Consider the following 24827-nt stretch of genomic DNA (forward strand, 5'->3'; position numbering starts at 1 on the left):
GTATGGTTAAACGAAACGATCTATATTTGTTGTACATTACATCCGACAAATCCGGCAGCACGTGGGACGTCTCCTGTTCGTTCCTACTTCTTGGCACGCTTTCCTTCGCCCTTCTTCGGAGGTGCCTTGCCACGGAGCGCACGTAACCGTTTCATCTCCTCCTTGAAATCCTGATGCTCATCACGGAACAGACCATACTCGCGGAGTTTCATCGCCAGTAGATGGGTTTCAACGTGCCGGGGGTACCAGTTCACCACGTAGTCTCGCTTGTGCACCGGCTCTTCGCTGAACATCTTGACCACCTTCATCGACTGGGAGTTTGTCGGGCGGGCCACTTCCCCAAAGATCCGATTGGAAAGGTAGTTCATCCGACGGGCGTACGTCGTCGTAAGTTTGGTAAGTTCCTTGTACTTGGACATTATGAATTATGGACACTTCACCACACCGCACGAGCTTTGTTTTTACCAAACCACGAAAGGAATTGTGTAATTTGATTTGTTGACGAAATGGTTTGACAGTTTGCAGTTGGCTTTCATGCTGATGCGTGAACGTAGCCTCGTCCAGTGGTTCCCATTTTGACAGCTCGAGAAAAAGCCGCCTACAAAATTGTTTACATCTGCCTGTGCCGACTGCTGGAAAAGTTATATCGTCCGTAAAATACACATTTTTCCAACCATGAAAGACCAGGAGACGCCGCAGGATAAGAATTTGCTGAAATGCCGCGAACAGCTGTACCGGATGATGATTAGGTAAGCGGTCAATCTCTATTGGAGGTTTTCTCCTCACAACCTACGACTCTCCACACATTCCACAGCCAACTGTTCTACGATGGGTATCATTCAGTGGCGGTAGAGCTCACCAACCTGGTGCGTGCCGATCCTCCCTGTCCACCGAGCGACCGGTTGATGAACATCTTCAAACAGGCAAACCAGATCGAACAGTCGAAGGAAAGCAATCTGTTCGATGATTTGCCCTGTGGGCTGGATCTCGAGTTCGAAACGGAAGGCTCAACGCTAGCACCGGAACCGGCAGCGTACGAGACTGCGTACGTGACGTCGCACAAGCAAGCGTGCCGAGCGGGTTGCTTCAGTGGCGATGGGCAGCTCGTGGCAACGGGCAGCATGGATGCAAGCATAAAGATTTTGGACGTCGATCGGATGCTTGCTAAATCGGCACCGGAAGACATGGAGCCGGGCCGTGAACAGCACGCCCACCCGGTCATACGCACGCTGTACGATCATACGGACGAAGTGTCGTATCTGGAGTTTCACCCGAAGGATCAAATTCTTGCCTCGGGGTCACGCGATCACACCGTGAAACTATTCGACATTTCGAAAGCATCGGTAAAGAAGGCTCACAAGGTGCTGAGTGATTGTGTGCCAGTGCGCTGCATCGCGTTCCATCCTACCGGTGACTATATGGCCGTCGGAACGGAGCACAACGTGCTGCGGATGTACGATGTACATACGGCGCAATGCTTCGTAAGCGCAATTCCCGCGCAACAGCACAACAGTGCAATCACGTGCGTACGGTACGCAGTGAACGCGAAGGTGTACGCAACGGGCAGTATGGACGGATCGATCAAGCTGTGGGACGGTGTTAGCGGTCGCTGTATCAACACGTTCGCGCAGGCTCACGATGGGGCGGAAATTTGTTCGGTTGTTTTTACGAAAAATGGCAAATACCTGCTATCGTCGGGGATGGACTCGCTGGTGAAGCTCTGGGAGCTCAGCACAAGCCGGTGTCTGATTGCGTACACCGGCGCAGGAACCACGGGCAAGCAGGAGCATCAAACGCAGGCCATTTTCAACCACACCGAGGACTACGTGCTGTTTCCGGACGAGGCAACCACATCGTTGTGTGCGTGGAATTCGCGCAATGCGTCCCGTTGTCATCTGATGTCGCTGGGACACAATGGGGCGGTACGGCATATTGTCCATTCGCCAACCCATTCCGCTTTCCTAACCTGTTCGGACGATTACCGTGCGCGTTTCTGGGTGAAGCGGACGACTGCTCATTAAGTTCGATTGTGTGTGGGAGCATAATGGAATGATATTTTTTAAACTACTTTGAATATGATTTAATAAATGGAACAGTTTTATGCTTCAAATGAATTGCTTCAAAAATAAACTAACGTCCAATTAACTAGAAAATACATTTAACATATTCCGCTCAGGTTGGGTTCTATCCTCATCTGACTCCAAGCGACCATTCGAGCATTCGCCATTTTATTTGTTGGTAAACAGACGGTGCGTGAAAGAAGCCCTTCGCATTGGTCCACACGCTGCTGTCACTCAGCTGTTTTCGGTCGACGCATTTTGCTACGCTGACGTTCGTAAACTTTACGTTCTGCGAAGGTGTTTATCGTGCGACACAATTTACGCAAAAAGAAACCAGAACCACACACAACATTTATCTGCCCAGCTTAGCGGCATTCCCTCGTGTAGTTAGGTGACACGTGCAGGAAATGCCATCGGAGATATCGATCCGGTAAGAATGAGCCGCAAGGATGACATGTTCGTGACGACACCCCAGGAGCGGCAGCGAAAAAAGTTACGCTTTCGGGGTGACCTGGCCGCACAGTATGGCTTCAATCGCGATTCCGTTGGTTCCGGTTTGAATGGAACGTCTGGCATCAATCGCGTTGAGGAAGTTTCTTCCGATGACGATACGAAACGGCTACTAAACGGAGAACCGGCTGAAGGTAAGCTTACGGACACAACTTAGCCTTCCGCTGCGTGCTGCTCTGTAATCTATAATCGTTTTCCTATCTATGCTTCCAGAGGGACCGGAACGTGGCAGCCTGTACGATTTCGTGCGCATAGAACTCACCCGTGGCTATGTGCTGGAACACGACGAGGAGCGCTATTCGGCACGGCGTGAGAAAATATACTCCTTCTTCAAGATACCGCGCGAGCTGGAAAGCTTCATGCTGTACGGAGTGCTCCAGTGTGCCGATTCGTTCCTGTACATCTACACCTTCCTGCCGATACGGTACCTGCTTGCCCTGTGGGCCCTGGTCACGCGCCCGCTCGCCCGCTGTCTCGGTCTGCGGCGACCCTCCCAGCGGTTGCTAGCGCCGGCCGAAATCTGTGACCTGCTGAAGGGCACCATTTGGATCATCTGCAGCTACACGCTGCTGTACGTCGACACGAACATGCTGTACCACATGATCAAGAGCCAGTCGATCATAAAGCTGTACATATTCTACAACATGCTCGAGGTGGGCGATCGGCTGCTGTCCGCGTTCGGGCAGGACACGATCGACGCACTGTTCTGGACGGCCACCGAACCGAAGCACAGCAAGCGGCAGCATCTCGGCACGATACCGCACTTTCTGTTCGCGATCGTGTACGTGACGATGCACAGCGTGCTGGTAATGTTCCAGGCGACCTCGCTCAACGTGGCCATCAACTCGAACAACAAGGGCCTGCTGACGATCATGATGTCGAACAATTTCGTCGAGCTGAAGGGAAGCGTGTTTAAAAAGTTCGACAAGAACAACCTCTTCCAGCTGAGCTGCAGCGACGTGCGCGAACGGTTCCATCTGTCAGTGCTGATGCTGATCGTGCTGATACAGACGATGAAGGAGTTTAGCTGGAAGTCGGAGCAGTTTTTCGTCATGTTCCCGGACTGCCTGTACGTGATGTTCACGGAGTGTCTGGTGGACTGGATCAAGCACGCGTTCATCACGCGCTTCAACGAGATACCGTGCGAGGTGTATCGGGAGTACACGACGAGCCTGGCGTACGACATGACGCAAACCCGCCAGAAGCACGCGTTTAGCGATCACTCCGATCTGGTTGCCCGCCGGATGGGTTTCATACCGTACCCGCTCGGCGTCATACTGGTGAAAGCGCTCTACCATGCGCTGTCGTTCGATAATGCCGGCTCGATTGTGATACTGCTCGTCGCCTTCCTGGCACTGCTGAGTGCCCGCGTGCTGAACACCATTTGTGCCCTCGGGAAGGCGTGCGATCTGACGCAAAAGCATCAGGACGAAAAGAACCAGAGTGGATGCAATCCGCTTACCTCAACACCGTTGCCCTCCAACGCTCGCGGAGGAGGTACGCGAGCGACGAGCGATACAGCTACCTCCCCGATTCATCGCGCACAGGCGCAGGTCGGCAGTCAGGCGGCAAGCCTCGTCGCGGGCTCTCCACCGGGTGGATCTTCCCTGTCACCCTGCACCCCCCAATCGACGCCGTTGTCGGTGGGCAAAGCATCGAGCTCGCTGGCCAGCTCGATCAGCAGCGGCGGCTCGACCGATGTGCTGCGGAAAACGTCCGGCCTTGGGGCTACCGCCCTGTTCTCGAACAGTGACGTCGATCTGGACGATGTGAAGCTGAACGATCAGGTGCTGAACGGTAGCAGCACCGGCACTGGCGATGCGAGCGGCAACCGTACGCAGAAGGAGGAGGAAGAAAACGTTGCCCGCAGTGTGCCGGATTTGCAGCAGGAGCCGGGACTGGAGAAAACGCCCGGACGGCACCAAAACGAATCGGTCAGCAGTGAGGGTGGGGAGGGATCTTTGCATCATCACCATCACCATCATCATCACCATTACGTGCGGACACATAAGCGGTCGGAATCGGAACCATCGATTCAGCTGGAAGGTGGAGGGTAGTAAGCCTGTGGCACATCGTAGGACGATGAAGGGGAACCCGAGACGCGGCCACACCTTTTTGGTTGAATTTGTTAGTGTGTGAGTGCGAGTGTGTTTTGTTTTTGTACACGATTAGAGTAACTTATTTTGGATAAACTGCTGAGTTTTAACCATTTTGGCCGATCGACAGCGATCACTATCGACACGAAAGAGAGAGAGCGAGAGAGAGAAAATGTGAACACGGTAATGCGCTTAGCTTATAAGGCACACCAAAGGCTGACACAATGCACGTGCAAATGTGTGTGTTTTTTAGTTTAGTGAGGGGTTTCTGTTTCTGATCATTCGCATGCGCGTCCTGTATAGTTTTGTTATGCCCTCTTTCGTTGCTGACCGTGGCGGGAGATGTACCCTCTTTTTTCCTTGAATTCCGTTTAGCTAGTAGCAGCAGTAAGTGTGAAATACGATAATAAACTGAGGATAAATTTAACTTAAATACCATGGTTCGTTGTCTAGCACATCCCTCGAGCTACAACAGTTCAACAGGGACAGCAAAAATGGGAGAAAAAGATACGCTAAACCGCCAAAAGCAACACGATTTTCCCGTGCCACTATTAAAACAAAACGTGGACCTTAGCGTTTAATTCAGCGTGAAATCATGAAAACTGCGTAAAACTATGATCGACACGGAAATGTGTGAAACGACACGTCCAACGACAGACTCGCCGTAGGGTGGATGATGATGATATTCTGCCAGATGATCGTTAACATTTAATTACCAACACGATTCGCCACCAGATACAGCGATTTCGCGCTCTCGATCTCTTTTATCACACCTCTGGTTGTCCAGCGATCGCGGTGCACATTTCCCTCTGCTCTTCATCGCCGTTTACGACACGATTCTTAATCCGCCACTTAAAGTGTAACTGGTACGGGGAGGCGTTTTGGGAGGTAGGAAGGAGTTGCATTTTATGATCGCGTAAAAAAGCACAAATACACACAGCAGAAAGGTGTGGTAGCGATCGCAAAATTATAGCCAGCCAGGGGTGTATCGATGGGAAGAATCGGGCAACTTACAGCGACTGATCGAAGACACACGCTGTCGAAGAATGTGCGCGAGACGAAACAGCTCCCTCCCATCGGGAAGGATCAAACCTTTATTTCCCTGTGCCCTCTGTTGTCCTCCACGGGCTTATGAATGGAAAGCATGACGGGGGTACGCTGCCCGAACGGTTGCATTGCAATTGTATTTCCTTCTTTACTTCCTTTGTGATGCTTCCTCGCGATGCATTGGTGCACAGTCACAAAGACACTCTTCTTTCTGACACACCGAAAGACAATCGGGTTTGCTACAACGGCTGCTGCTGCTGCTGCTGATACTGCTGCCTAGTGCCTTAATTGATAATCTTATGATATGTTATTTGCCCGTATTTATGCTTCGATCGTGACATCTTAAAAGGTATCATTTAATTTAATCCGCGCAAAATGTGTCTGTCTGTGTGTGTGTGTGTGTCTGTGTTTCCTTTGCCCTCTTGTGCCCTGTGCCTGTGCTTCTTGGAGGCTGGGAGATGAGATGGAAAGAAAAAGATGAGAACCAAAGACGGCATACGATGAGCGTAAATCGTACGTTTAGCTACGTTTTGTTTCTTGTGCTTCCTCGCGTTACCAACGCGGTGGTGGAAGCCGGCTGGATGCAAACTCAAAGGATCAGCATGGTATGTCGCGGCTAGGAATCGAAGGAGAACTACTGTCGCTGGGCAGACATTTAGGGCACTCGGTGTAAAGTTACGGGAAGCGAGTTGAAATCAATGCACCGATCGAACTCGATCGTTCTTTGCAGTGACAAACGAGTGGGAATGAAAGTTTCTACAAAACGTGTGGCGTTCTGGTTTGCATCGGCGAGGTACAGCGTGTGACCAGGAATGGAAACGCAATGACAGGGCACACTGCTGAGACTGATTTGCTAATGAAGTACGGTCCCATTATCTTGAGCTGTCAATCTGTGTCCGCTTTAAATCATCCTTGCCCCGTCCAAAGGGTGCATCCAGTGCAGTGGAAAACTGATTGGAAAAGTAGCCATATATATATTGAACAGTTGCAGCAAGAAATATTAACAGTAAAAAGCTATAATTTCTTGTATGGAATTTGTAATAATGTTGTAAACAGCATTAAACTGACTACGTATAAAGTGCCTACTCCCCTGTTCCCCCACAGACCGAGGATCAGCCACCGTATCCACATCCACAGCATCCCGATAACGTCCTGATTGGCTGGATCAACCGCTCCGAACCCGCCCTGTCACTGCTGTCACGGTCAACGGCACCACAGTGACACGGCACGCCAAGAATGGCGGTGGAAAATGGCAGACAAGCCATTACTCCGCTCCGATACGATCACCCATTAAATTATGGAAAATTATAACCCCCCCCCCCCCTACACCCCTGTTTCCCGCTCTATCTCTCTCTCTCTTCGAAACGATCGCAACGTGGGGGTCCTCGGGGTCTCCGTGCCCGATCAAGTACGCCGATCGTCATCACGCGTGCCGATCGCATAAAATTAAACCACAAATCGAAGAGAGGGAACGGTCCAAACGGCATTCGAAAGGTTTCCCGAAACGACAGGACAGGGATGCGGGATGCGCAGTGAGCTGGCTTGAGAGCAAAAATGAAGGTGCGGTCGATGCGAATCAGCTGGATCCACTCCAGCCATGCCGCAGCGATCGTAACTGCACGGCCGCGGGATGAGCCGGGTTAGCTTACGCCCCCGGTGGCATAAGCCAACCTGTACACTGTGCACAACGAGCTGTGTGTGTGTGTGTGTGTTGGTTTAGGGTTAGGTGGTAAGCAGCATCAAACCCTCCCCGCACGAATCAAATTCTTGTCACCTTCGAAACCGCAACAGCCCCACCAATAACCACATTCGTATGCTAATTGCCCTGTAACGACACCGGATCCGGCTGACGCGGCCCGATCGACGGCCCCGTGGCTTGTCGTTAAATTAAAACAAAACAATTTGTCCAACGATTCATAACTCATAACCGAAATGCGATACACCGCGGTGTGTGCGATCGAGCCGGCGGAGCCGCGGCATCAGTGGACGCGTGCCCTGAAGTGGCCATGCGTACAGGAAGCAATTTACCACCAGGGGGGGAATAAAAAAACATAACCTCCACCAAGCGAGCCACACCACAAACCACTCACACACGCATGCGTCCGAGGGACGGAGGGAATAAGAGAGCGGTGGTAAAAAAGTGGTGAAATTTGAGCTGTGCTTGCGAAGGGATCGCGGGAAGACGACGCGTAGGAGGCGGCCCTCCTCGCAGGGAAAGGAAGGGAAACCGATTAGCCAAACGCTAATGCAACGCTAAATGGTTGGTGAAAATCGCCCGATGAAGAATGGCCCGGGGACGGGCCGATTGATCAGATGAAAACCGGCGATAAAAGCCGATCCTCCTCGGTTGAAGGATATGCCGCACTTGGCACGACCCGGTCTGGGCCCGTGGCTCGTGCCGAAAGATTGATGGGCCCCGAAAAAGAAGGGTTTTTTTCATAATCAAACAGGAGAAGGGCGATATTTTGTTGCCGGATGACGTAGGTGTATGTGTCGATCGTTTCGGGGGGTGTTTTTTTGTTATTGAAATTTAAGAAGCACTTTGCTGATGTTGTTTGTCACGGTAGCTACATGTGTAAAGGGGTAATAAATTCGGGTAGAAACACATTGAAATATTTTTCCTGATTCGCCAGGTGTGTAAGCTGTGGCTGTAGGTACAAGCATAAGTCGTACAAGAGGGTGTGAGGAAGTGGGGAATGAACATGTTTATATCTTATTTCTTCAATTCCAAATTCCATGAGAAATGTGAACAATTGTTAGATCAATTTCAATATGTTTGCTGCTTTATTTGTTCAATTTTGCTCCATCGCGATCATCGTCTTGCTCGAACTTGAGGATCGCAACCGTAACAAAAAGAAAACAACACACACCACAACTACCAGCGTGTGTGTGTGTGCAATTTTATGAGATGCATAATTTTCTTTTTTATTGCACACCGCGATCGGACGGACTTGGCCGCCACTGGGACGAGATCGTAAAAAAACAAAACTCAAGTCCCCCAATGCACCATCCCATACGCGAGGAATGCATGCGTGCCGCCCGTTCGTCAATATCGCCGTGAAGAAGGAAGGCGAGCTTTCGCGGTAAGGAAGATCATGCCACGATCAACCATGGTTTCGCCTCACCGTTGGGTGGCGTTGCATGGCAAGCAATGATCAACATTAGAATGGATGGAAAGGGGAAAGAGCAAATGGGGGGGGGGAGAGAACAGCGAAATGTAGTTCACTTGATCATCGGGGCAGTGTAAGCGGACCCAACTGACCGTTTGAACAGAGCAACTAAACTGTTAAAGAGTTCTTGGCCCATCCCATCCCCCAGTGGACCGTTCCTGGTGCTGCGGGTCCCGTCGTTTTGCATTTGATTCACCGCAACTCTTCAACGCTGACAACACGGCAGGGTCGAATTCATGTTTTATTTACCTTACCGCTCGTTCGTAGACATTTTTGTTGTTGTTGTTGTTGTTGTTGTAACAAAACCAGGTGACTCCTTTCTCCCTGCAGTTGCTGCCCGGCCTGTGTGCCCGGTAGGGGAGGCGGCTATTGCATGCAGATTTGACATAAACAGCACCTCCATTGCCTCCAGCGGCCCAGCATGGCCGTTAGCGAATAGGAAGGAAGCCGACACAGTCTAACGCTCCAGGGATGCCGGCCGGTCGGTTGGAATGTTTCAACATTGATTCATGTGCGGTTGGCATTCTTTGCTCGAATAATTAATGTAATAATCTTTTGTTTATTTTGAGAAGAAAAGCTATACATAAATAAGGCACGTAGCGTTGCCAAAAATTGGTTTTTCTGGAATTTATGTTCCGTTGCGAAGTACTTTTACAGCAAAGACTTGGGAGTTAATGTTATAAAAAAACACATCTTGAATATGTTGCTAGAGTCCTTGACAAATGCTATCGAGAATCTGCTGTTTAAACGCGTGTACGCTTGGAGGATCGTCAATTTAACTTCTTGGCATAGAATCGGATGTGATCATAACATCCTCAGGTTTACTAAATTTATGTATTATCACACTTTTAAACTGTGAGTCGTGTGAAAGGTTTGGACGAAAGTTAATCCACTTCAGTGCAGGATCATTGAAATCCTCTCTTAATCTTACTTTTAATTCAAAGGCTCAGATCTGCTATCTAATCGTAACTTCTTCACCAATCCACGTGCTAACAGAATCATAGAAGAGATTAGTAGTCCTGATATTAATGGGGCAGAGCCTGTTGGTGTCTACTATACCCACTTCGCTGTTGTTGAAGCTGTTTAATGTTTCGTACTAAGACTTCATTTAATTCCTGAAATCTGCAAAGTGAATTAAACCTACCGTAGATTGTTGTGCTTGAAATCCATAAATGTCTTTGACTCCCTTTTTTCTAAACGTTACTTTCGTGGAGTATAATGCTGAACACTTTACTATACGCTTACGTCTTTTAATAGCTATGTAACTCTACCACCTACCAACAGCACACCGGTACACGCGTCCACTTAACGGTGCTGTACCAGCTTCTTTGCATGTGGTCAGGATTAGATCAATTAGATTTAGCGTACGGTACCCATCGGTAGTGCGCAACGGCAATTCCGCAACCGCACATCACCATGTGCCTGTACACAAGGGGATCGTGGTGGTGATTAATTAACCATTAGGGCGCATTGGATGCGCCGCACCGGAGCAACGATGTTGTACGCTTACACACGCGTTATGCTGCCAATCGCTGTCGCCGTTGTCCCCGGTCAATCCGTTGAGGGTACATACGATCGCGGCTCCCTTTGTGCCGTGCGCGTGAAATTTATTGCCCGTCACCAATCGATGCGATCGATGCATTCCTCGCGTTGTCTGTTTTCTCTCTCTCTCTGTCTCTCTCTCTCTCTTGCGATCCAACATTTGCGTGTGCGTGTGCCCCAGTAAATCATAGATGGAAGGTCCGCTTTGCCCTCGCTCCTTGCTTGCTGCTTGTCTGCCCGGTTTGCCTTGTTTTCCTTCTTTTTGGGTCGAGTGTTGATGTCAGCTGATGTACGCAGCTGATGGATGCGCTGCAGCCGATTTTCGCGCAACTAACGGGGCCCCGCGTGGCGAATGTGGAGCCGCGATCGGACGCGCAGATACTGGTGCACGTTGCACTTCGGTGCAGCGCCGCAGCGCGTGTGCGCATTGCATAAGGGTTGCACCGGTGACTAGCATTATAAAGGGGACGGTGGCAAATTACGTTACGGAGGGTGCAAATCTTCACAAAACACTCACAGCTTGTGAGTGTGTTATGCGTCGTGGTGGGAGATGTGATCGGGAGACGTTATCGTTATGTAAGTATTAAAATTTAAATCCATCGTTGCCCTCTCTTCCCCCAGGAACTAACATGGGAGCATCTAAACAGCATGCATACAATATTCAATCGCCGTTTCGGTGTTCAATACATTGGTCTAAAATCCATTTGGCTTAAAGCAATCCTTTAGCAAGATTGATACCACATCGCATCAAACATTAACGAGACACAACAATGGGAGATCAATAAGAAAAAAAAGCCCTCCAGCCTCAGCATGACTGGAAGGAATTTCGGTAACAAGAAATCGAGCCCCCGAATTCCCCTTTTGTGTGGTACTCCCGGGCATCAAGACATCAAGACGGCGCAAACCGGCAGACTCTAGCGGACGGGCATTCATAATCTTATTAACGGGCGATGCGATGCGTACGGCTACCCGATGCCGGAAATACCGACCTTACCGTCTACACCGTGGCAGTCTACAATGTTGTTAAAAGCTCAATCCAATCAAAGTATTTCAATTTGCCACCGCTTCACGCTCAATGCCCTATCCTCGCTGGGGAGGGAGAGAAGGGTTGATCGATCGTCGCTGATCATTCGCACCCGGGAACGGGAGATATGTTGTGAATAGAAAGCATGTATAGCGTCGCATTCTTGTCGCTGAAGCACACTAGCACCTACGTTGTGAACAACGCGGACAGGCGAAATCAAACACCGGCCCCTAACCGGTAGCACTGCGGGTGGGGCGAGACGTGTGGCACGGCATCCAATATAAACATCAATCCCAGCTAGAACCGACAGCCCTTCCCGAAAAGCTCTCGATTATTGTTTGCTTCCCTCCCCAAAACGCCCTATTTTTCGCCCACTTCGCCCGAAACCCCGTTGGAAGTTGCTGCCGTGAAGTGTTTAGAGTACCTCGGCAATACCCCCGGCGGCCAACACGTCAAGTGGTCCCGGCCGTCGCCACCGTGTGGCTCGCGATCGTTGCAATCGGATCAAACGGAGCAGTAGGAAAATAAATAACGCACGGCACACGTGCACGAGCGCACCGCGGCGGATCGAGAGCGGACTCGGGCCCTCGATACTTTTCCCTCAATACAGAACCACACAATGGTCGTCTTTGAGCGTCTTTGATGCAGCAAATAAAACCTCCCCAATATGTTGGGAAGACCCCCAGTCTCTCAAAGCGATCTTTTGCATGCACAGAAGCAGCGCACGATTGTGGTGTGTGAGCTTCTGTCGAGGTGAGCCATCCGTTCGCTGCCGGGTGTTCCGCGTGTCAGGCCGGGAAACCACACACGATCACACGATATTCGAAGCGAGCAGCTTCTTCAGTGTGTGTGTATGTGTTTTTATAAAGCCGAGGCGAGTGTTTTGCCCACTGGCTGAAGTGTTTTCCCCTGTGTGGCCAGCAGCACGCCGATCGATCGAATCTCGCGATACGATCGCTTCCGTACACGGTGCACGGTGTAGATTAAGGAGAGAACAAAAAAAAAAAACGATCAAAAATACATTAATCGCGATCCGATGCGATTTTCGATTGAACATCTCGGAGATCGAAGATCGGGCTGATAATGCTAACGACGATGTGTGGCACAGTGGGAGCGATGCGTTTGCGAGACGCGCTTGAAATTGATAGCATCCGGCAGCAGTGGCGGCATCAGTGGCTGTTTCGGGGTTTAATTTCGTGGATTCTTTCGTACGGAGGATCGTGGCATCGGTTATCGGACGTGTAAGATCAAGCGGAGCGGGATGTTTGGTGCGAAATCGGATGGATTGAGAGAAAAGGGAAGGTTTGATGTAAATAGTGGTCGATTTGTGTAGATCTGGCCGATTAGACTGTGTTTAGTTTCAAATGTACCGCCGTGCAGGTGGGAAAGGTTGACAGATCAATAAATTGGAAAAGAAGCATGCAGGAGCTGTCTGTCTTGCAGCACATGATCGGGATGGAATTTTTTTAATTTTCTTTTATAGAGATTTTGAGCCAATTGGCCTCTTTCGTCTCTTAAAAAAGTCTGTGCGTCGGCCGGGAATCGAACCCGGATCAACTGCTTGGAAGGCAACTATGCTGACCATTACACCACCGACGCAGCTTGAGTAACTGTTGGATATACTTAATTTGGTGTCGTAGCCATCATTCCTTGAATTGTGAATAGTTTCATATGTGTATTAACTTCATCCTTCTGTAGTTCTCAATTTCAACCACTCCCGGCGTTCAGGAAATGTCGACTGCAGTTCCTTTGTTTGAAATCGATTCATACTTTCCAGAATTTATATTAAAAAAAAAAACAATACAAAAATTTGTCACAATTTGTTGTGCTTCATTCTTCAAACCCTCTCCATCACCTTTTCTGGGCAGGAGATTCTATACAACTTCACCCACTTTAACTCTGCTGCTGCTGCTGCTGCTGCTGCTGCTGCTGCTACTGCTCCACCGACCGGTAATAATCAATTAATGAAATGCCCGAAAATGAAACGAAAGGTGTAAAGAGATAAAGTGTTACTCATTTTTTTGTTGTTGTAGCTCTTCCACCACCTCTTTGCCGGTGTGTTTTATTCGCCTTCGGTTCGCAGCGTTTGCGCTATCCCCCTTTGGCTTGATAGTGATTAATACTAAAGATAACTACTGCCCGCGATACAAACTAGACGGCCTCCCCGGTCCCTGGAGGTGTCCCAAGGGACGCTTGCTGTTTGCGACCGAGCAGTGACGAAGTCCTTCGCTTCAGCTCGTTCGGTGTGTCTTCGTTGGTCACACTTTGTTTTCGTTCTCGCAGGCTGTAGGCTCCCTTTGGGCAGTTCCTCTCCGAATCGAGTCATCGGAACAGCATAAATGGTACGTAAAGAATAAAACACTCTGGACATGAAATCAAACCCCGATTCGGTAGTCCGTCGAATGGACCGTCGAGTACGACCCAAAGAAAGCAAAAAAAAAACGGAACCGAAATTAACCGGACCGTAAGATCTGATAGCCGTTTGCTATCCCCGCTGGGGAGAGATTTTCATCAGGGTGTCTTTTTTTTGTCTTCTCTTTCAATTTTTCCTTCAAATTGTGTGTCCGTGTGTGTGTTTGTCTGTGAGTTTAATAGTCTTCTTTGCATTATTGTTACCCTTCACTCGTTCATTCATTGATTCGCTCATTGATGGTGGTGTTTTATAATTTATTCAAGTGTACGCTTTCGCGCCCTCCGCGTCAGACATTCGTTGACGACGGATAATCTGCTCTTGGTTTTTTTGTTGGGTGTTTGGTCTCGGTCGAACCAAACCCAGCACGGTCCACGACCGATCGTTTCGTGATCTACGTGATGGGCCGGTGGAAGGTTGGGAGGGAGATAGACAAGGGCCGGTTGTTCAGCGATATCGAGAAATTCGCCCCATCGAAATCAGCCCCATTCCCTCAGCTATTCTTCTTTCGACGAGCGCAGAAAAGAACAGAACAGCTCGCAACAGCGCCGGTGAAGGTGTTCGGGGAGGGGGAGCGAAGTGGCTTAAAATGTGACATTTCCTGTCGTAGAAGTGAGGGCAATTAATTATAACCACGATCTGCGTCTTTTTTTTTTGTTGGGAGGGATTTGGAAGGTTCTGAGTTAGAACCCAGGTTCTTGAGTTTGACGAAATTTTAATCCTGATATTTTGAGGATTATTTACTTATTGTTATACAATTGATACAACTTTTTAAATTATGACCTAATGTAGTCATTATTGGGAAACAAACCCAAGGTGCTCTGTTGTCCCCAGGCTTCAAACTCTCAAACTTCCATTCAAATGCAAATCGGAACATCTTTAACGTGATCGTCTACACACAACACACATATTTCACCCCCAAACAACCGTCCTGCCAATTTGCTCGGGTGTTAGTGCAATCAAAAATTAACGAACCAACCGCCCCGAACCACACGGCGGCTAATGTGTTGGCCATTCGTTTTGCAGTAGCGCAACGGATATCGTGATCGATAAACGGCTGTTAATCGATCGTACAGGATTGGATTTGAATGTGGATATTGTTGTTTTCGGGCTAGTTTCGATCAAGTTTCCTCCCCCCGTCAGCACTGCTTGCCTTCTTGCCTGAGTTTCCTCACTATCACGTCTAATTATCCATCACACAGCACACGCTCCCCCGAACGATCGGTTAATAGACACCGCTACCGATCACGCTAACGAACGGCAACACTTCAGGGCTTGGGCAAAAATGTAAATCACCTACATCGTTGGTCACAAATTGGGAGAGTAGTTTTAGGCTGAACCTTATCATTCCCCCTCCCCTCTCCAGGCCCCTGCATTCTTCACCTCCTCCGCCAGCCAATGATCGAATGAAATAGCAAATTGGGACCATTTTTCTCCACACGGGGGGGGACGCTCGGTGCCATTCCGGTTCGAAATGACCACTGCCACCAGTTTTCGCCGGACGCTTCAGAGCGGGAATTCCACCTCACCTCATTATGCTTGCAGCGGTGTTTGATTGTTTTCGGGGAGGTAGCTTGTTTTTCCTTCTGCTTCTTCGGCTCGGTTGTTTAAAAAAATCGTTCACGCACCCGGTGGAAAGCGCGCAGTAGCGGGGCAATTTCCCTTCGAAAAACTGCACGAATGTCAAAGCAATATTAAAATGAGCAGCCCGAAGGCGAACGGCACAACACACCCAGACACCCTGACACACACACACAGAGGCTCCGAGAGGGGACAGAAACAATAAATGCGCGTTACGGTGCAGGATAAACTGGAATTTAATTTGTGAAATATATTTCCAAAATGAAGCAAACGAAGCCAAATCAAGCGCGAAGCGGAAGGCGCATGGGCTAGTGGGAGTGGGAACTTAAAACGTTGACTCGCTGCGTTGACTCCTGTCGGTAAAGGGGCTCGTTTCGTCTCGATTGCTAATGACACAATTTTAATCGGATGTCACACGCTAATGATCGAAATCAATCCGATGGTTTGGGGCCGCCAGTTTAATCGCGAGGGGAGGGAGTGACACCGCTGCGGGCGCCTTCGGTGTGTGTGGGGGAAAAACGGGAGGTTCTCGTTTTGCATTTTCAGCGTGCGCGAATGATCGGTCCGGCTCAACTGCAACTTGCTGCCGCTGTGCCTGGGTCCTGGTGCTTGTTTATGGTGGCTTGTGTCGGGGGCCCCGGGGACTCGAACGCCGAGCTGCAACATAAATAGTGTTTTGAGCTGTTTTACCACATTTTATCAACCGCTTGAACCGCTAATACGAAACCTGATCGAGCGTCCGAAAGTGTCGTTATCAAACTTTGGTCGCGAAATGCAAGGCAACAAGCCGAAAGGTCGTATTGGCTTACTCCTACGGCCCCATCATACGGTCGTTAATTAATTGCTCGTGTCTTATGGATCGGGCAACAGTTGTATGTTGTTGGGTTTGTTTTTTTTTTTGTTGTTGTTTCGTTCGACAGTTTCGCTTAGAGCCGGGCAGGAACGTTTCGGAAGCTACGCGCTTTTTGGCGCCTTTCAGGTGGCTTCCGTGCAGCTTTGGCTGGCTGTGCGATGGGTTTCTTGGGCCGTGCGAATTTGCATTTTACATCATTTAAGTTAATGAAAGATGAAATTAACAAGGTGCTTTAGCACAGTTTGGCAAACAATTAGAGTGGTAGGAAGGGGGGGGGGGGGGAGTGAATGCTGAATGCAACAAAACGTACAAGCGATGGAAACGATGTTGATTTTATGTTGACAAAAACAAGGGAGCAGTGAGAGTATGTTCGGGGTAAATTGTTTAACTTGCTCGAGGTCGAGGCGCCACAACTGGAGCTTCTTTGGAGCGCTCCTCGATCGTGGTAATCAACAAGTGCAACGAGCATTGTAGTCTTCCACCACTTGCTGCAAGCGTAACGCCACAACCTGTCAAAGTGATCAGCTTTACAGTACAGTAGCTGTGTGTGTTCCCTCGGTTTCCCCCTTTCTGGTCAAATCCCTGTCTGGGCTGTGCCGTTGCTCGACTGGCTGGCGAACTGCCCGCCCTGGCACAGTGTGATGCACGGGATAACGCAGCCAGATAACGAAACATTGTATCCCTCCAACCATACAGCGTCTGTAATCGAACTCGTAGCCGTGGTTTGTGCTTGTTGGGATGTTTTCTCTTTCTTTCTCTCCCATTGCATTCTCTCTTTGTGTTTGTGTGTGCGTGTGTGTTGCCCCTCAATGTGAAGATTAATCGGTGGCGATATCTCATCAGGGATAATTAATTTTCCACTGTACCCGTACCATCCCGTGCCATCCCGCTTTACCCTGGTAGCCCTTACCGTCGTGTGGCCGTACGTAAGCAAAGAAGCCGAGGATTGCCTGGCTGGATGCGAAACGGATGCATCACTCACCGGAAAGGAGACGCAATGTACCCGTATGTCATTTGTGGAATTGTTTAAGGGATTGTCTCTCTCTCTGTCTCTCTCTCTCCGGCTGACTACAAGGTTTCCAGGAGTTTCCAGTAGCCACAATGGGGGGTCAACCGTTTCCAGCAGCTTAAGGTTAAGGTTAGCGGCCACAGCGGCTTGCGTGCCGGGCTGGGCTGCAGTTCCGCCCAACAGGCCAACAAATGGTTTGATCCACTGTAAATAGGTGTCAGCAGGATCGCAAATGAACTGCGTAGCAGCTACACGGTTTGCTCGGCAAAACTCCCCATGTACTTGGTAAGCGAATGAGCGAAAGCGAAAACGGCGATGGATGAGAATTATGGTGCCTGCTGCCGTACGCAAATGAGTGTGGCGTACTGGAGGGTGGGGGACGATTTTTTATCCATGCAGGGGCCATTTATAAAACCGCAAGTTTTACCCCGGTAGCCCGATAAGTATCGACAATCGTTTGCTACAACTTTATTCATTGCTAGCAATGTTGGCCATTCGAGCGGTGGAAGCGACGGCGGGAGTGAGAAATTAACTCAAATTTTATTAATCAACTTAAAAAGAAGGCACAAACTGTTACTATGGAATGGAATGTACATTTACAAAACTTTACAAAAACCCAACTGAGCTGAGCAACTACAATGTCCCCTAGGGTCCAGGGTTACCCTTTTGAAGCGTAAAATTTAACTACAATTAAAACATGCCTCCATCATCAATCACTATGATGAAAAGTTATGGCTCGCGACTTTGAAGGTGTTGAAGGTGAGAAGCTAACCCAGCTAACTCGAAACTACCAGTGGTTCGAAATTAAACTGTGCGAAAACGATCGTGCGCTAAACGATCAGCTGAGATTTGTCCGAAGAGCATACCGACACCTTTTACCGACATTGACATTTAAAGGTATCGGTAGCAGGTGCTTCGCTGATTGGCGGATGATTCTCCCAAGGCGTAAATCATTACCGTGTAATGGAGCCGCACTGTGGATGGGTTTGCCCACTCCCTTCAACGGTGTGTTTCACGGTGTGTGGCTGAAGTAGTTGTACTTGGTATTATGACACACTGTAGGAAGCATGCAGTTGAAGGATTCGTTACGGATAGGGAAGATTGGCAGGGACGTCCAATTGAAACCGATCAACCTGCGGGATCCATATAGTCTTACGGAGGAGGCTAGAATAGTCTTTAGGAGCTTCTTAAAAGGCAAAGTATGCTTACAGTGTGTTAATACTATGCTTGTTCGAATGTCTCATTTTGTGATTGTGAGTCTACTAGAGACGTTACTAATTTGCGTACTAAATTAAAGAGTTTTAAATTACTATTTAACCACATTTGATGTGAGCTCTTGAAAACCCTTTTTTTGTGGAAGATACATTGACCATTTTATCTCACGTTTACGTCTGCTGTTGTTGCTGCCGCTGCTGCATGCGGTCCGAAACCACCATGACCATCACGCAATTCCCACCAAATGGTACACATATCGCAAAAAAAAGAGATGAACCGTGCATAAAATATAAAGCACACCATCAAGGATAAAGCGTTCCGCCGGTGAGCGTTTCGGCCAAAGCTTGGCCTCCAAGCATTACCGCTTCCAGTATCCATTCCACCAAAGCAGATCCCCAAACGATCGTGCTGCCGAACGATGGTTTCGACCACCTTCGGTGGTTCGGTGCCCGGTTCGGTTTGTACCCGCGGGTCTGTGATGGGCATGAGTAAGTTGTTGGGGCACTTTATGCTGGCGCCGGTTGTGATTGTGTTGTCGCCGTGCCCTTATCAGATGCGATTGTGCGGGTTGTGATCTGCTTCGCATGTGGTGTTTGTGGTTTCTGGACAGCCAAACACGATTTGGGTGTTTTCTTTTCTGTTTTTTTGGGGGAGACACTTCCACCAAGCGTTATGTTTTACCGGTAGCCCTCCGGGGCAGGTAATCCAATCCGGCTTAACATAACCGGCTGGTCACGTTTCTGAACCTGGTAGCTGACCTGGCCGTACGATGGGGAGGACCATGTTGGAATGTTTATTTCGGTAGCGTTAGTGAGCTGCTTAGAAATGGACGGAAATGAGTGAGAAGCGCGCTGATTTTGTGGAAAGATCATACTCGAAGAAGCTGGGAACATGTCGGCGACTGTTTATTTCGGTCGGACAAAGTAGTTCACGTAGCTTCCCGCACTCGCTTGTAATGTGCCTCACGGAAAGGATAACGAACTTCACGCGGTTGCGGTAATGAAGGGTACAAAATATTGACACATTATTCTTCACCTCGTGGTGCACCGCGCACGTCGGAGATCGTACGCGTGTGCGCGAGTTTGTGCGGTCCAGAAGGGTCAGTTTCAATTATGAACACATAAATTATCATTACCAACAATCGAACTTTATCGACCGGACACCGACAGACCGGTCTGAGGGTCGGAAAGCTGCGCTGTCGGGAAAATGTATAACTGAAGCTTCTTTGGAGTGTTGGCGAAAGCAGCTATGAGAGGATGGTCATAACGATCGAAGACTAATTCCGATCCCCCCCCCCACAAGGAAGTGTTTGAGCGTGATGTACGATCGAGTGGGAATACATGCCCGTTGTGAGTTTGTCGTTCATGAGTCGCTAAAATCATCACCCCGATCGGATATTATTTTTAGTCTAACGTAGTGTTGTCCGCTCATCTGATTATGGATGTAACGCTTCTTTTGCCCTTCGGTTTCTACCATCCAATCGTACCTCGAAACTGTGCAAACAAAAACCATCCCACACTGAGGAAGTAAAACACGTTTTAATAATTCCCCCCTTCAAAAAAAAAACCCTTCATTTGACCTCCACCAAACCATTCGCTTTTGGGTATTTTTTGTTATGTTTTGTTTTGCCCGTGAGTTTATGACCGACTAACTGAAGGTGGGAGATTTTCCTTTTAAAACGAACCGAATCTTGCCCGCGCAAAGCTTCCCCCTAGGGGATAGGTTTGGCCCATTTGTTTTTACGGTGTGAACTGCAGTGGAGATCGTAAAACTGCAAACCGACCGCAGCAGTGGTGCATGGTGCAAGCCGTAAAGTGTGCGCAATGTGTACGCGAACACATGGGCACGCTGCGCATTTTTTGTGACCCCAAACCCGAAGGTGCCAATTGACCGGGAACGTGCTGGCCAGACGGATGCCGTACGCGATGGAACGAGTTGACGCTTCAGTGTTTACTGCATTTGTTTGGTAGAAGCGTAACTATTTTCTGATTCCATCTTACCGATTCGGATGTGTTGGTTTATATTAGATACTGATGTAATACAAGTTTTCAGGGAAATAATACACTATAACGCGCTGGGAATGTTTCTCTTTGAGTGATTTATTCGTAATACTTTTTCGTTTTCTTTTTAAGAGCAAGAGCTTACAACCACGATACAATGAACTTTGTTCCAATTCATCTCCAAGTTTTTCCACTTCTCTATCAATGTTTATCTCCCACGGATTCAGAATTCGTGTCCGTACTCGTGCGTACCACGCTGCACGCGCACCGTGCGCAGCGTGGTAGCTAATACAATTTGCAGATTGATTTTGTCGCTCCCTATCCTACTGTGTCGCTTAAACATTATTCTTAGTGGGAGGCGAAAGAGCATGCCAGTAAATTGTAGTAAATAGGAGAGATTTTGTTGAATGGTTCATCGATATCTCTCTATGTTTCTTCACATCTAACTTGCTTAAAGGTAAGTATGGGATACTCTCTCTCTCTCTCCCTTGCTCTCTTTCGAGCTGTCTCTGCATCAATGATAGGGAGTTAGGCGGTGAAAGGAACACCATGCAGATCTGGTATGATCTTCCACATCTGCCGCCTTCCCTAAGTGACTCTTTAAGACTGTTTATGTTAAGTTATCGCTAATTGCACAAAATAACGTCCATTATGCTTAACGAAAAGATGTTTTGAAATGTGTTTCATTTATTTATTTATTTTTTGTATACTGTCTATGTATAGTGATAAGTATCGTGATCGCTCGACACGATCAACATCAATGTTCTTGTAGTAAATAAGTTTTTGCTAAAGAAATGATTTCTTCCGTGCTGTGTCCTCTTGTTGTATATGCTGCAAACTTGTTTGTACTGTTATCGTTATGCTTTCCTACCAGTCTGACAATTACAATTTATCTTGTTTGTTTTTGTTTGTTTCACTTTACCAAAAATGTGTTTTAGCTTCATTGACGCCACACCAACCAGGACCAGTGCCTTTGCATTTAACTTGTTTTTTTTTCCTTCTTTCTTCTTTTTTTAGTCTCATTAGTTTAGCCCCGTTTATTTTTGAAACCATCAAGTACGAATTGGAAATTTTGACTCACGTTAATGTTGGCTCTCTGTTTTCGAAACTACTACTACCCAGTTTCAGTTGTCCTGTGCTTTTCCGTAAGGACTGGTCCTGCTTTAACTCCTGTGTGACCAATGTGACCTTTAACCTTTCAACCTGCACGATCATTTTTACCGAATTCCCTCCCCCCCGTTAGGACTGTTGTATGTTCTATCTAAAAAGAGAAAAATATGTTGCAGCCTAAAGGCTATCCGTCCCCTGCTACATCATACTGCTCGCAAAATGACCTTAATAGCAGCGCTACCTAATTTGGTGGTTAATAAAAACAGTCCACAATCTTGCAGTCCCAGAACTATCGATCTTCAATGCGACTTTGTTTTTGCCAGACATTGCGTAACAATCGAAATTCGGACTTGCTATCTAATACAGTAAACAGTTGATCTCACAAATAACACTTACACTCGCAATGGTAAATGGAGGCTTTGCTTAGAAAAAGGGGTGCACGATGGATCCTAATGGAAATACACGATATTAAATTGCCTTAACGCTAGATGGTAGCTTTCTCGTCTGTGGTCTGATGCTTTTCTGCATAGGACGATGTTTCACACATCGCTCACTACCGTTCGAGTGTGTTAGTAAGGAGCGTGCTTGTAAGGGGAGATTATATCGGTTGGCAGAACATGAAGTGTCTTACAGAGATAAAAAAGTGAAATAGAAAGAGTCTTACACGATTAATACTTTGCATCTAGTATGTCGGTCGATGCATTGCGTTTCCATGGAAAATGGGACGCTTGTTCCGCTGCGACATAAACTCCTCACAATTGACAACTGGTTATGGTTCTTCTCCTTTGTTGCTGTAGATATTTGGTAAACCATTATTTAATCTAATAAAAAAGTATAGTTGTTTACTCAGATACTCCTAAGCCCAGCAGCGGTTAGGCCAATTTCTTCGCAAGACATTTCAAACAACTATCGTCTAGATTTTTGTATGCTCTAAAGTAGCTACGTAAGTATTGATCATTTCCTCTTCTCGTTTGGCAATCGAGTCTCGGTTTTAAGTGAATTTTTGAGAGGTTTTTGTTTTGATTTTGGTAAATGCTTGTTTGGCCTTTGTCTTGTTTACTTCCTTCGCTCCGGCACATCCGGCTTAGCCTAACCAAACAGTGTTGCAGTTGAATTTTATATAATTTAAGGCCATTTTCACCTGTAAATTTATCGTTCTCTACTACGAGACACTATACGCAAGGATGCTACAAGCCACTCGGTTTAGTTTGATCTTGTTTGTTTCTGCTTCTTGATAGTTTGCTTCTTTTGATTTTAGTAATTCGTTTACTATTTGGTAAACATGTATGGTGCTGGTGGATGTTACAAAAATAATGACAAAAATGATGACAAAACAAACAAAATGAAAGAAACATATACAAACCTTTTAAATCATACTTAAACAATGCATAAAGATAATAAATGAAAGGAACATATAAGTCAATCAAAATAAAAAAACCCAAATTGTGGAATGTATTCTTATTTTTATTCTGTTTTTTATTTATTAGAAATATGTGTTTGCTCTTTCCTTTGCTAGTATTCATTCGTACTCGTTTGTTGAGTTTCGCCTCCGCTTATACGTTAGATACCCCCGCCGGGGTAAGTATTATAAATTATAAAAAAAAGTACTACAGATAAATGTTTTTTTGTTTTTATGCCACGCATTGACATGCTACACAACAATCCGATGGGATGGAAATCAGCAAAACTGATATGAAAAGCGTACAGATACGGACAAATTTGACACGAAACACGTAAAAAAAGAGCAAATCATAGTTTGAACCGTTACTGCCTAGAGCCGTTCACAAATATGCAAAACAAACTTCTTTTTTTTCATTAGCATCGTTTAGTAATGGTTAGATCGAAAGAGGAAGACGGAAAACAAAAGTTACAACAGCTATGTTGATGCTGCATGGCCGTTATGAGTCCTAGGATGTATGTTTAATTTATTAAAGCAATTAATAAAATCGTTTTCAAAATATACCACTAATATTACGCTTAGCTTATCATCTTTGCTTGTATTTGTTTGTGTATTTGTGCAAACGTTACCACAGATTAGTAAATTGGCGCCTTTGAGTACACTACAGACAGAACAAAACAAAACAAAAAAAAAATCAGTACCTAAAGCTTGCTGTGCTAGTTGAGTCTTCGCGTTGCATTGTACCCCCCGGTAGTAAATAAAAGCAAACAAATGAATTAAAAAACAAGCGTGTATTAGCGACTAGCTCCATAATGTCCGGAATAGGAGAGACAAGAACAAAATACTTTCACGATAGACCAGCATTGCTGACTGCATAACAGTGCATGATTCAGTTTATGCAGCGTGGCGTACTGACTTCTAATGACTTAAGCTCAAAGCACGGCGTACGATGCAAGGATAAACGCATCACGACTACACCTTATCGCAAACGCACGTGGCTTTGATCGGTACGGATGGCACTGTTAGAAACAGGGTGCAACATACATTTGTTGGGCGGACAACACGGCAAATACAATTAAACTGTTATGTACAGCAAACAAATTAAAAAAAAAATACACATATAAAACAGACACACATATGACATTAACAAGCTACACAGGTATGTACATTCACTGGGCAGAAAATAATAAAAGTTTCGAAAAAAAGATGGTATAGAGAAAACGACACAAAGAGCTTGAGCTATTTAAAGTACAGAAAAAAGGTGGGATAAGTAGAGGAATATCAAAGGGAAATGTAAAAAAAAAACACAGAACACAGATACACTGGGACTCTGTTGGTGGTAAAGAATATCTTAATATGGCAGCACAGTTGCACGGTTTACGGAGTTCTACAGTAGCACTATTTGTTTTACATCAGCGCGATTGTGTTCCAGTTGGTTGCTGATCCGTTAGTTTACACGTGTGTGTGTGTGTGTGTGTGTGTTGCGATGAGTAAACACAATCATTAGTAATGTTAACGACATGATGCACGAAATGCGACGAGTAGCTACACACTATACACACTATACAGAAAGTATAAAGCTAAACTTAATCAAATGAACGAAACATAAAAGGAACGCACTTCCGAAAATGATCCAACTGATGTCTAACAGTCAATGGGAATCCGTTTTTTGTTGTTGTTGTGTAAACCAATATTACTGAAAGAAGCAAGAAGCATATAATTTTCTCTTCCTTTCTGTTTTGTATCTTTCAGTTCCATCATCTAGTGGTTTTAGTTGCATTTCAATTGCCTGTTTTCTGTA

At 47.1% G+C, this 24827-nt stretch overlaps 3 protein-coding genes and 1 non-coding gene across 4 annotated transcripts; 2 read left to right on the plus strand and 2 right to left on the minus strand.

The window, feature by feature from the left end:
* Position 1: 1 nt before the first annotated feature.
* Positions 2–552, minus strand: LOC121603548 (28S ribosomal protein S33, mitochondrial). The gene has a single exon (XM_041932413.1). The coding sequence runs from the start codon at positions 417–419 to the stop codon at positions 84–86; it is 336 nt and encodes a 111-aa protein (XP_041788347.1). The 5' UTR covers positions 420–552; the 3' UTR covers positions 2–83.
* A 22-nt stretch (positions 553–574) lies between these two features.
* LOC121603546 (cleavage stimulation factor subunit 1) lies at positions 575–2104 on the plus strand. The gene is made up of 2 exons (XM_041932411.1): positions 575–749; positions 815–2104. Exons 1-2 carry the CDS (start codon positions 676–678, stop codon positions 2019–2021), a joined length of 1281 nt encoding a protein of 426 aa, XP_041788345.1. The 5' UTR covers positions 575–675; the 3' UTR covers positions 2022–2104.
* Positions 2105–2299: 195 nt separating this feature from the next.
* LOC121589704 (protein TAPT1 homolog) lies at positions 2300–5094 on the plus strand. Its single transcript, XM_041908793.1, has 2 exons — positions 2300–2704; positions 2784–5094. Exons 1-2 carry the CDS (start codon positions 2497–2499, stop codon positions 4625–4627), a joined length of 2052 nt encoding a protein of 683 aa, XP_041764727.1. The 5' UTR covers positions 2300–2496; the 3' UTR covers positions 4628–5094.
* A 7882-nt stretch (positions 5095–12976) lies between these two features.
* Positions 12977–13048, minus strand: Trnag-ucc. The gene has a single exon. It is a non-coding gene; the product is annotated as a tRNA-Gly (tRNA).
* Positions 13049–24827: the final 11779 nt, after the last annotated feature.

This window comes from Anopheles merus, chromosome 2R, assembly GCF_017562075.2.
Source record: "Anopheles merus strain MAF chromosome 2R, AmerM5.1, whole genome shotgun sequence".
NCBI lineage: Eukaryota > Metazoa > Arthropoda > Insecta > Diptera > Culicidae > Anopheles > Anopheles merus.